The 12,828-nt window shown below is 34.4% G+C and overlaps 1 protein-coding gene across 1 annotated transcript in view; it reads left to right on the top strand.

Moving 5' to 3' along the window:
* LOC106462049 (cholecystokinin receptor-like) overlaps positions 1-12,828 on the top strand; it is a 28,707-nt gene that overhangs the window by 3,997 nt on the left and 11,882 nt on the right. Inside the window, exon 2 of the mRNA XM_013921926.1 lies at positions 10,642-10,842. Coding sequence (XP_013777380.1) covers positions 10,642-10,842 — 201 coding nt within the window. The remainder of the gene's footprint in view (positions 1-10,641; positions 10,843-12,828) is intronic.

The following is a 12,828-nucleotide window of genomic DNA, read 5'->3' on the forward strand; positions in this document are numbered from 1 at the left end:
CTTTAAGTCTTTGTTCCCCTGAGAAAAGTTGTTCCTGTATACCCATAGTTAAGAAATGACATAACAGAAAGTGCTGTGGCTGCCTGAGATATAAGTCTTTGTTCTCCTGAGAAAAGTTGTTCCTGTATACTCATAGTTAAGAAGTGACTTAACAGGAAGTGCTGTGGCTGCCTGAGATATAAGTTTTTGTCCTCCCGAGAAAAGTTGTTTCTGTATACCCATAGTTAAGAAGTTACTTAACAGGAAGTGCTGTGGCTGCCTGAGCTTTAAGTCTTTGTTCCCCTGAGAAAAGTTGTTCTTCTATAATTTTAGTTAAAGAACTTAAGAAAAGGTACGTTACATAGGCATAATCTTTACAATCTCTTTTTATTAATTAAAAACTTGTAGATATTCAAAAATAATCCATCTGTTTGACGGTTGTACTTCACTATTGTTTTTGATATTAATAGTCGAAGTACTATACACACGATACTCTTGTACTAATTATAAGGACAGATGGAAAGCATGAAACTTGATTCTGTTTATTCTCTCTCACTTACATATATCCCAAGTGGTTCACTTCCTACTCTCACTTACATATAAACCAAGTGGTTCACTTCCTACTCTCACTTACATATAAACCAAGTGGTTCCCTTCCTACTCTCACTTTACATACAACCCAAGTGTTTCACTTCCTACTCTCACTTACATATATACCAAGTGGTTCACTTCCTACTCTCACTTTACACATACCCCGAGTGTTTCACTTCCTGTTTTTAAATACAACAGGCCATAAACGTACAAAAGTGTAAAAAAATCAAATGCATTTCAAGAAAGTTTCAATCTGTTTTAATGTTAGTATATTATCACCAGTTTAGATTTTGTAATATTAAGCAAGGTTATTCATGGATTAAAACGTAAAGATTTTCAAGTATCAGTAATGCCATTTAGGTTTAATAGACTTGAAGTTATACGTAGTTTTCTACATAGGTTTCCAAAAGCAGAACATGAATGTAAAATTTCAGAACATACAAGACAAAGTATTATCTTCGAATAATGTCTCATCGAAACTGTGTGAAATATACTAATTAAGAGACTATGCTATATTTTGTTCTGCGCTGTTTTCATCAGTAATAATTTAGTGATTTAATTTACTACAAAAATATAGACCATCCCTTTGGACAAAATATTATTACATTAATATAAGCTATTAGAGAATTATTTTAAATCACTGTTAAGCATTGGAATTTCAAATAGTCTGAAACTGAGTTAACTGATAATTTAAATTTTGTAGTTAAATTGTACTTTGTATTTAGTATTTAAATATATGCCGATATATAGTTAGTTTATGATATTTGCCAATAAGATGTATACACACAGATTTCTTTTTTAACACAATTACGTTTTAATATACAAACAACAATACAATTTACAATAACAATTATTACAAATAGTTATTACAAACAATAATTTATAAACAAAAGTTTCACAAACTTACAAGCAATATAAAGTCTTTTTTCTAGTTTGGAGCTACCTTGATATCTTATCGAGGGTTCACGATGAGCGAGTTGATATAGGTACAATTCACTTAGTAGGGAGCTAGCTAGCTCTGTAGTTCTCGCTGATCATACGCCTATTAGATAACGTTGGGTAATGTTTTCGTAAAAATATTAATGTCCGATGGGAATCCGCTCAAGTTAAATGGTTTGAAATGTTCGAAATTTATAAATATTCCTGGCCAAATATCTGACGATCTCATCTTTAGCTGAACATACTAATGAAACTAAACAGTTGATTCAATGGGGAAAAATTGTTATTTTAGCACAACATGCAAACATCATTGGTAATAATATCTGTGAATCTATTGAGATAACCAAAGGGAATGAAAATAATTTTAAAGTATTAAATAATGATGAACGACCAGAGGGAAATGTTAATGGATAGCGTGAACTACTTTGACTTAAATTGTACGTAAGTTTGTGTTAATAGATAGCGTGAACTTCTTTGACTTAAATTGTATGTAAGTTTGATCATGTGATTTTTGAAATTGTATATAGATCTTAACTCAGGCAAAATATTACACTTCTGATGATGACACAGTAAGAGGTCAGAACACGTAGCGTGTAGGCCATTGTTCCGAGCTTCACATTTGTTTATCTTATCTTTATAGAGTAAAATTCTTAAGCAAAACCATTGTTATTGTATTATGAGACTAAGAACAGTTTCATTTTAAATATTTATTGTGTTCTATTAAACGTTGACCATATTTCTTTGATACATCGGTGTGAAAATTTACACAAGTGTCACCCCTAATCTTAATTAATGGCTTATGTTAAGACAACTGAGACAACGCTTATGTAATAAAGGCAGAACTTTACCCTTCTAATGTTATTCTTTAACTTAGTGAGTTTCATGAAAAACACGTAGAACTAAAAATATATCGATTTATCAATGTTTCTATTTTGTACAATTTTAGAGTCACCTGATTGGATAATAATCAGTGAAAGTGCTATAGAAAAGCTGAACTACTTTCAAGAAAAGTTTTGCCATTTCCTATTATGAGATTTAAATAGAAGCCTGGAGTTAGCTTTGTGATCTTCTTCATCAGCAGTCTTCATCTGTGATAAATCAAAGTTCAAAAGTACTTAAAAAAACTTTCCAGTAATCATGTTTTTTGTGATGAATGAGAAAAACTACAAGGAGAATTTTCTAGTCCTTATGGTTTTCCTTTTTGTTGTGGTTATTGCTTAAAACAAAGTTTTGAAGCAAGTATCTATTCACGAAAAACTTTTTTCTCTCAGTAGAATGCCTCCCAGCGGCTTGGCGGTAAGTATGAAGGCTTATAACGCTAAAAATCGGGATTCGATACCATGCTGGGCACAGCAAAAAAAGCCCATTGTGTAGCTTTACACTTAGCCACAAATAAATAACCAAAACTCAGAAAAACAATAAAGAGGTAATTTCTCTGATGTTACTGATATTTTATAACAATATTTCTTACATCAAAATATCTACGGTACAAAAAAAATGCTATTAGCGGAAGAATCCATATGTTCAATTAATCCATTTTTGTCCCTTTGATAAATTGAACCTCTAATCTTCTCTGGTTATCCGATTAAAGAAAAATTAGCTCTTATGCCAGTAGTGCCTTAGAGTGTCACTTTCGTGAAATAAATACACGCAATTGTCATTATTTTTCTTAGTTTTAATTCAGAAAGTTTCAAAAGTGTTAAGAAGAAATGCTGTTGCTTAATATTGTCATCATGACGTAATTGTTTTTTGTTTATTTATTTTTTTGTTCTTCAGCACAAAAGTAGACATTGGGCTATCTGTACTCCACCTACTGGGGTTAGCGAAACTAGATATTCAGCGTTATAAGTCCTGAAAATTACCACTGACCTGGGTAGGGATTATTTGTACCTGGTCACACACACTGTTCATCGCGCTGAATGTAATTTCCCTGATTTTAGCGTTGTTAGTTCGTAAACTTACCGCTGATCTACATGGAAGTTGAAGCAATTACAAATGACTCTCTCTACACACACACACACATATATATATATATATATATAAACTTCTGATTATAACATCGTTTTTAGATTTTCATAGCTTACGCCCTATAGTATAGCATTTTTTTTACAATTTTACACACGTGTTAATAATGAATTATTTAGCCACCGACTTAATTAGTTCGTGTTTTTCAAGGCCTGATAGAATATTTTGTTTGTTTGTCATTCAGCCCAAAGTTATACAATGGGTTAACTGTGCTGTGCCCATCACGGGTATAGAAATCCAATTTTTAGCGTTCTAAGTCCAAAAACGTACCATTGACACACTGGGGGGCGCATAGTAGAATAACTTTAAGAGACTATACTTTTTACACTTCTACAAGTCTGTTTTTATCAATAAAATATGTTTTCTATTCACAAATTGTTAAACTCCCAGTGATATATTGGTACGTCTGGGGGATTATAATGCTAAAACTCGGGTTTCGATACTCGCCGTGGGAATAGTACAGATATCCCATTATGTAATTATGGGCTTAACAACAAACAAAGAATTGGTCAAATAAAGAAATTATGAAATTGTGCGACAAATCGTTTAAGCAAAGAAATGAAAAAAATAATCATCTTTTTACTAATAGTCCATTTTTGTTAGATGTTTTAATATTTAAGAACAGTCAAGATTCTTTAGCAAAACTTTGGAAAAATAGGCATATTAACACCTTTTATTATCAGCATCTACTTACTCTCTCTCTTGTAGGTTATTAAACATTTAAGTTATTTGTTTACTGCCAATATCGATTTCTTTGCTCAAACAAATCTAATAAATAGAGTGGACCGTGTGTGGCCTAGAGGTTAGAACGTCTAGATTGTGAATCTAAGAGTTCATCGGTCGCGCCTCGTTACCTCAAAAATACACTTCTCACTGTGGAGTCGTGTCTGTCAAATTCCACTACTCAGTCAGGCAATACCAGCTCAGTATTTTGAATTGAATGTTTTTAATTATCTCCTTCCCTCTAGTATATCAGTTCGTCCGTTAGAAAGAGATCTGGTTATAGAGTTGCCTAATTTGGTATTATTATACATCGTTATGCTAGAAAAGAAAACTATGAATTAAAAAACTATTTCTGTAATAGTTTTTTAAAAGCAGTTGAGCCACGCATTTGCTTATCTTAATTCTTTAGTTTACTCTTATAAGTGATGCATGAGTAATCATTGTCTGTAAACTTGTTAACTAAATCAAACTAGTGTGCCCTGTAAAAAGTTGAATCAGTTATATTCTATTTGTTGGATTTGTAAATCGAATAATAGATTAGGCCTTGACGTCTTTCACTTATTATAAGTACATATTTGTGAAAAAACGAAAATTTCACAATAAATTACTAGCTAGTCCGCTGAATACTAATGAATGACATAATCACATGTTATGCAAACACTTAAAATATTTAAGTTATTAGGATTTTGTTTGTTTTTTGTTAAGCACAAAGCTACACAGTGGACTGTCTATGCTGTGTTCATCACGAGTATCGAAACGAGGTTTGTAGTGTTATATGCATTCAAACTTATCGCTGAGTCATTGGAGGGCAATTAGTAATGGTTAAAGGACTTATACGTATATTGGAAGCATTCTGGGTCAGACTCTTAATGACGCAACGTAATTATTCGGAGTGGTGAGATTACTTTTCGTTTGTTCAGTTTCACTGGTGATTAGTTCGCTCTTGTTAATTAACTTTCACTTTGAAGTTAGAAGTTTGTTTTGGGACGTTGCTATCATCTTTCTTTGGTGGTAGACCGTGTAAGTCACCAAACAATCCTGTGAGAATGAAGCCTTACTCAAGGCTTGAACCTGAATCAAAACGTTCCTGACCAGCAAAAGACAAGACAACTTCTGTGACCAATTCACTTATCATTTACTGTAATTCTACACCCACCTATGTTCCTGTCATAACTACTGTATCCAGTCCTTCTTTTGCTGAAATTGCATCACCCAATATCAGAATAAACCCCAATGATTTGTTGCATCACTCAATATCAGAATAAACCCCAAGGATTTGTTGCATCACCCAATATCAGAATAAACCCCAAGGATTTGTCTTCAGTTGCGGATCTTTCTTCTACGGATTTGAACTTAAAATTTATGAATACAGATCCAACATTTGTTCTCGTTTCCTTCTTCTTTTCAATAGAGATACGAAACACTATTCAGCTCGTTCTTTGTTTCTGGAGGCCTCTAGATATTGATATACACCAGATCATCCCTACAAGTAACGCATCATTATCAAAACTTCTAATGACACTAATGACACGCTCTGCTTATAAGGTAGGCATTACTTCCCTTGGCAACAACACAGTAATACACAAGCTTGATGTATCTCAGCAGTGCCCTCCACGTCTTATGCTTATATTCTCTTGTATAATCTGTGGCGAGGACCCTTCAATGACTAAAAAGCAGATTATAACTGCACTATCAGAAGATGGTATCTCAGTTCGTATTGCAATGCACATCCATAACTCACATGGCCTAACATACGTGATACGAATCCTCACTGATGTTGTGGATCATCTTCTTCGTCATAGTGCCTCCTTATTCCGGTAAGAGTTGAAGCATCAAGAATTCCGTCATCTCAACCAATGTGTTGTGATCATTGCCTAGACTGTAACTTTCATCCTTCAGTCGAATGCACCAACAGACCAACTTGTTCAAGTTATCGGACCCCCCCCCCACCACACTCACTTGCGTGATAAGCTGGATGCCACTCCTTCTGTAACACCTATCAACTGGACCATCCCACTTGTTCTTATAATTTAAAGGCAAACCTTCTCCTAAACCAGATGATCCTTCCACTGTATCACCTATAGGCATGTCTGACACTGTAACTTCTGTCAACAACCCTGTATTTCCACCTCTGACTGTAGAGTATTTTCTATGTTTCATATCTATCACATTACACAATATTCGTCTCTACCAATTTACTTTTATGTCCGATGAAATTCGTTTCGCTTCTAAATATGTTTTCTAAATCCATACGTAGGCTACCTATTCTGGCTTAAACAGTCATTCTTACTTTAGACCATTGTTGATACATGGGTGGTCAGATCAGCTTTGGAACAGATTGTCGAATTTCCTTTTTTAAATACTCGTTTTCTTAAAGCCAATCGACCTTTGTCGGAACCATTATTGCTTCGCAAATCTATTGATTGTGTCTTATTTAATAAGACCTTTCTTGAGCCAGCATTTTTTACACCGTTGTCTGGTTATAATTTACACCGGAGTGATAATTCACGAGGAATAGTTAGGGAAAGAGTGGCAGTTGGTCCTAAGACTTCATTACCTGTTCGGGTTCATAGCTAGCACCACTTCAGCTTCTCAAAGTACCTCATCATTGCTATATATGTTTCATCCTGTAAAATCACACTTGCTACCATATATGTCAAATAAACAGAAGTATTGCATCTTCCCTTCTTCACTTTTCGTTATCAAAAGCTACATCTGGTGTCAACATTCACAGCCGATCCTCTTCTGAACCACGACTCTTTAATGTTACTCTGGAGTACGTGGGTGATTTTCTTCTGAAACTTCCATGTCGTACACGTCCTAAATTAAATTCCGCACCAAATATTGCCCTTTTCTCTTCTAATATTGACGTTTTTCCACCTATTGACAATAATCATCTCCATCTCAAGCTTGCTCCCAGAACCTCGTACATACGACCACATGCTATTTTCGTACAGCTGAGTGTTTTGTGTTATTGTTTTCAACATTACATATATACTGCACTTCAATACATTGATTCCAACCTCTCCACATTAAAGGATATTCGTGATTTACCTCATACTCTTGCATCCGCTAACTCTTCAGCCAGTTTTCAATACGTTCTAGCTATTTATTAGCGTCCACATAAACCTTCTATATTTCCTTGATACAGTGATCTCATGTTTTGTTTCGAGAATTTCAGTGCACCAAGAATTCTATGGTTCTTAAACGATATAGGCGTCTTGAACTAACTGCTCTTAGTTTTATTATTGCAACAAAGAGACTACAATGGAGGATAACTGTGTGACATTTTTCATTCCTCCCGGTATTGGAATGCTAACTGGCTAATTATACTGTCCTAAATATCTTGTTCTTGTTGATAATGTCTTACGTCACTCCTACTTCCTCCTTAGAAAAGGTCAGTGTCTTTGCCAATTTTTGAAACACTTTTTCAAACAATTATTGTCACTCTTTTGACACCGATATCACTCTGGATACCTCCCATCTTGCCAATACTAACCTTTCAGAATTTATGCCAAAGTTTTTCCGTGATGTGGATGATGTTGTTGTTTTTTAACAGCGCCTATATTCATGCTTTACATAATAAACGAAATATAGCATCTGCATTGGACAAAATTACATACTCCCATCTTCAGAATACTTCTCGCATATTCTATCTACTAGCCGCCCCCTAGTGGCACAGCGATAAGTCTGCGGATTTATAACGCTAGAAACCGGGTTTCAATACCCGTGGTGGTCACAGCACAGATAACCCGTTGTGCAGCTTTGTGCTTAACTACAAATAAACAAAATATACTACTAGCCACGTTATTTGCTGTCACTTGAAGCACATGATTTTACCATCACTCATGGAAACTCTCCTAAATCCTTTTATTTCTTAAACTTAATAAACCACTTTCCTTAATGACCTATTATCGTTCGATTAGTCTTACCAATTTTTTCAGCAGGAAATATTGAATATATTGTAGTCTCTAGGCTCCATTGTTGTATTTCAGAGCACTAACTCCTGCCCAATTCTCAAGCGTGACTTAGGCCTCAACTTTTTACCTTAGACCAGTTCCTCAGGTTGTCTGATGTTGTCACCATTCGTTTTATCTCAAGCATGATTTCGGCCTCAGTTTTTTGCCTTGAACCAGTTCCTCAGGTTGTCATCAGTCGTTTTATCTCAAGCGTGATTTCGCCCTCAATTTTTTACCTTAGACCAGTTCCTCAGGTTGTTTGATGTTGTCATCAGTCGTTTTATCTCAAGCATGATTTCGGCCTCAGTTTTTTGCCTTGAACCAGTTTCTCAGGTTGTCATCAGTCGTTTTATCTCAAGCGTGATTTCGGCCTCAATTTTTTACCTTAGACCAGTTCCTCAGGTTGTTTGATGTTGTCACCAATCGTTTTAATACCAATTGCCCATCTTAACCTCTGCTTTTCGACTTTAAGAAAGCATTTGATATCGTTTGCCATCTTAGATTGATTTATAAACTTCGCTCCAAGAAACTATCTATTATTTATGTCCGACTTGTGACTTCTTTACTTCATCAACGTCAGGCTACCATATAATTGCAGAACATCGTATGGACTCGATCTTTCCATATCCATCCATCTTCAATGTCAGTTTTCATTGACAGTTGTTACTTTCTGCATATTTGATTTGTGATGCTATCATTATTGTTCACTTCTGAGTCTCCCACTTGTTTCTTCAGACTTGCCTATCATACATAGATTGAATGTTCTTTTTGAACTTGTCCATCCACAGTTTCCCACTTGTGGATACGTTTTCTGCCTCCCTCCTGGCTCAAACGTAAATTTGAAGGCTTATAACACTAAAAACCTGGTTTCAATACCCGTAGTGAGTACAACACAGATAGCTCATGTGTAGCTTTGTGCTAAACAATAAAACAAACAAATTTTCCTGGTCCAATAGAAGGCGCAACCTCTGCTGGCTTACCATTTCCCATACTGAGACTGAAATGAAATTATATTGAAAAAGTATTTAATTCCCTCTTCCAAGCAGTACTGATAAACCGTGAACTCGGCGAAACTCTACTGTAGAAAGTTTGTTTGTTTTGAATTTCGCGCAAAGCTACACGAGGGCTATCTGCGCGAGCCGTCCCTAATTTAGCAGTGTAAGACCACCCAAATATTGGAAATACGCATATTAAGTTAAATTCTTGTTTCTATGATGAAACGTTTCAAGTTTTGTTTACTTAATTAAAAGTATTAGCTTTATAAACATTTTGAAATTATTTTCTAACGGGTCAGAATTTAAATTTTAAATACTGTTTAATGTTCTTAATAGGATAATTAACTTTGTATTCTTTTTATTTGGATGATCCGCTCTGATATGGGATTATAGTAACCAACTCTATGCCACGAAATGTAAATGAACCTTGTGATGTCTATTAAACAAAAGTTGTTACTTAGGAGAAAATAAATTAAACAAGCAATGTTTTATCATTGAAAAAATAGTTTTAAAACCGAACCGATTTACTTGGTATTAATTAATCAACCAATAAAAATTCGAGACTGTCTTGTCGACTGATACTACGAGAAGAAGAAGAAGAAACTGCCAAGGCGAGTTAATGTGGATGAGTGCCTTTAACTACATAGAGTATCGCATTTTAAGTTACTCGCTCAATGAAGAAGCCTAAATTTTGAATCGAAATTTTTTCGGTTTATAAGATGTATTGAAAGAGCATAATCCACAGAAAAGTAACGTCTTTTAGTTCTCTCTAATTACGAAACTTCATTTTACCCACAATCTAAGCAATCTGTCTGTCTTCTGAGTTATAATTTGACAGTATCTTACTGCTTCTTATATGATTTCAACTTGTCCAGAAATCATGATATAACTAAAAGATCAACACCAATTTTGACAGAAAAAAAATAACCCTGAAAATTATCTAATCTTAATAAGCTCAACAGATGAGTTGTATACGCTATTCTTTTAAATGTTTAAAATAAAGTACTCAAATCTTTGCCACCCAATTCGAACAGAGCTCACGAACACTGAAACTCAGTTTAACATATCTTAATGCCTGAGTTGGTATTCAAACCCTGTCCACCACATTCATTCCTGATAAAGACCAGAGTAAGATGCATGGAAAGAAGTAAAACCTCTTCAGAACTTTATTTAAATGTTGAAAGAAGATCGTAATTAAATCTTTAAACCAGTAAAAAAGTAATTAATTGAAATTTCGACTTAGTTAATACTCTATCAAAAGTGAATTAATCTGAGAATCAATACATCTGTCGACCCATTAATTTTTTAATTTAGCTTTTCCTTCAAATCATTATAATAAGAGTTATCTAGCAATCGTTCTAGTGATTTTAGTGGGCCATTGAAAATTTGTTTTAAAAGCACTGTACTGACTTGTTCACTTATGTTTCCAGCTGTTTCAGTTAGTGTCAGTGCTTGGACTTTAGTTTCGATGTCGGTCGAACGCTATTATGCCATCTGCCATCCATTAAAATCTCGAGAATGGCAGACTCTGTCTCATGCCTACCGGATGATCGGAGCTGTCTGGGTAGGATCGATTTTCTGCATGCTCCCCATCGCTGTCCTCAGTGAGCTGCAGCCGCTCCGTGGGATTGGTAAGTGATTTTACTCCCTTTTTAATATACTACCTTTGTTATCTTCAAAGAACTTCAATTGCTAACAAAGAGTTAAAGCTTACTATTTTCTATCCTCTCTACATTTCCAATCCACACACTTCACTCAAAAAGTTAAGCTAATATATATATTTTGTAGAAAAACAAAAAAATATTTAGACATATATATATATATACTGAATTCTAATTTCGATGAATAAAATAATAAACATGTTTACCTGATTTACTTGATGTTTGCTTTACTTGACATTTTCTACAACAAATAACCTACTTGGCGTATAAGCAACATGATAATGACCAAAACTGCAGAACATTTTTTATTAGCACCTACTGACCCAACGTATCAAAGAGTATTCGTATTACTAATACCTACATATGCAATATTTCAGGGGTTATCTCTTTATTAACACTTACTGACATAACATATCTAAGACTATACTTTTTACTAACATATACTGAAAATGCATATCACTCAGTATCTTATTTCTAGCACCTACTGGCACAACATATCAAAGAGTATATTATTACTAACACCTACTGAAACAGCAAATCACTTAGTGTCTTTTTACTAACGCCTACTGAGACAGCATGTCACAGAGTATCTTTTTACTAATAACACTGGCATAATATATCAAAGAGTATATTTTTACTAAGACCTATTGACGCAACATATTACATAGTATCTTTTTACCAACACCTAATAATAAACAGAGTATCTTTTTATTAATATTTACTGACACAGTATATTACAGAGCATCTTTTTACCAACACGTGCTAGATTAAAAATATCGAGACTTGGATGTTCCTTAAGTATTATCATATATTTTTCAGACAAGTGATGTTGGCTTTGTTTTAAATATTATTAGAATAGCCTTGCCGTACTAGGCCCTGTCTTAAATGTTACTAGATACATGATTTATTGTGCTCCGGACTCCCCGCTCACCTAATAGTACTTTAAGCCAACACCTAGTTTTGTGTTTTCTCTAAGAAAGGTATATTATGTTATTTCTTTATTGTTAGTTTCATTAATAGTATTTGTTAGAATATTTAATCTATCTAATTTTAGTATTTTTCATTTTATTTTTTACCATTATGTTTTTATTGTAGAGAAGATTTTGCATTGTTAGCTCAGTATTTGTGTTCAGGGCTAACCTAAATCTTTTAAGGTGAAAGAACCTTAGGGGATATAATTGGGTTTACAATCTAAGATATCGTTAACAGTGAGGGTACTCAACTGATGAAACAACGCATTCCAATCTTTATAAGTAATAACGTAAGAAAAGTATACTTAATTAGCTTTACTTATTCTTAGGTTTATTTTTAATTTTGCTTTAAATAGGTAACTCGCTCTGATCAGAAGTTAAACTTAATAAGACACATCTCATCTCAGTCCAACCCGTTAGTAGGATGGCTTTGCCGTGCTAGGATATGCCTTAAATATTACTAGATTAGTTAGTAGTAATGCTGCCATGCTAGAATCTGTCTTAAATATTACTAGATTAGTTAGTATTAATGCTGCCATACTAGAATCTGATTTTTACTAATGTTTACTAATGAAGATGAAGACGGTTGATGAAACATAAAACACTTTATTTACAAGGTTCGAACGTTTCGGAATAACTTATAACATCTTCAGCGAAAATCTGAAAATCGTGTTACAATGATGATTATTACTAAAATTTAGGAGTATCTAACAGAACCACCCCCGCCAACTCTTGGGCTACTCTTTTACCAACGAATAGTGGGATTGACCGTCACATTATAACGTTCCACGGCTGAAAGGGCGAGCATGTTTGATGAGACGGGGATTCGAACCCGAGACCCTCAGATTGCGAATCGAGTGCCCTAACCACCTGGCCATGCCGGGCCTTACAAAGAAGGAAGCAGAATTTGAAAAGAAACATTCTGGTCGTTTTTCTTCTATTTGAATATGCACTGACCAGTTCTCCCCCTAATTTTCAGTAATAT

The sequence above is a fragment of the Limulus polyphemus genome, unplaced genomic scaffold, assembly GCF_000517525.1.
Source record: "Limulus polyphemus unplaced genomic scaffold, Limulus_polyphemus-2.1.2 Scaffold1082, whole genome shotgun sequence".
Classification (NCBI taxonomy): Eukaryota; Metazoa; Arthropoda; class Merostomata; order Xiphosura; family Limulidae; genus Limulus; species Limulus polyphemus.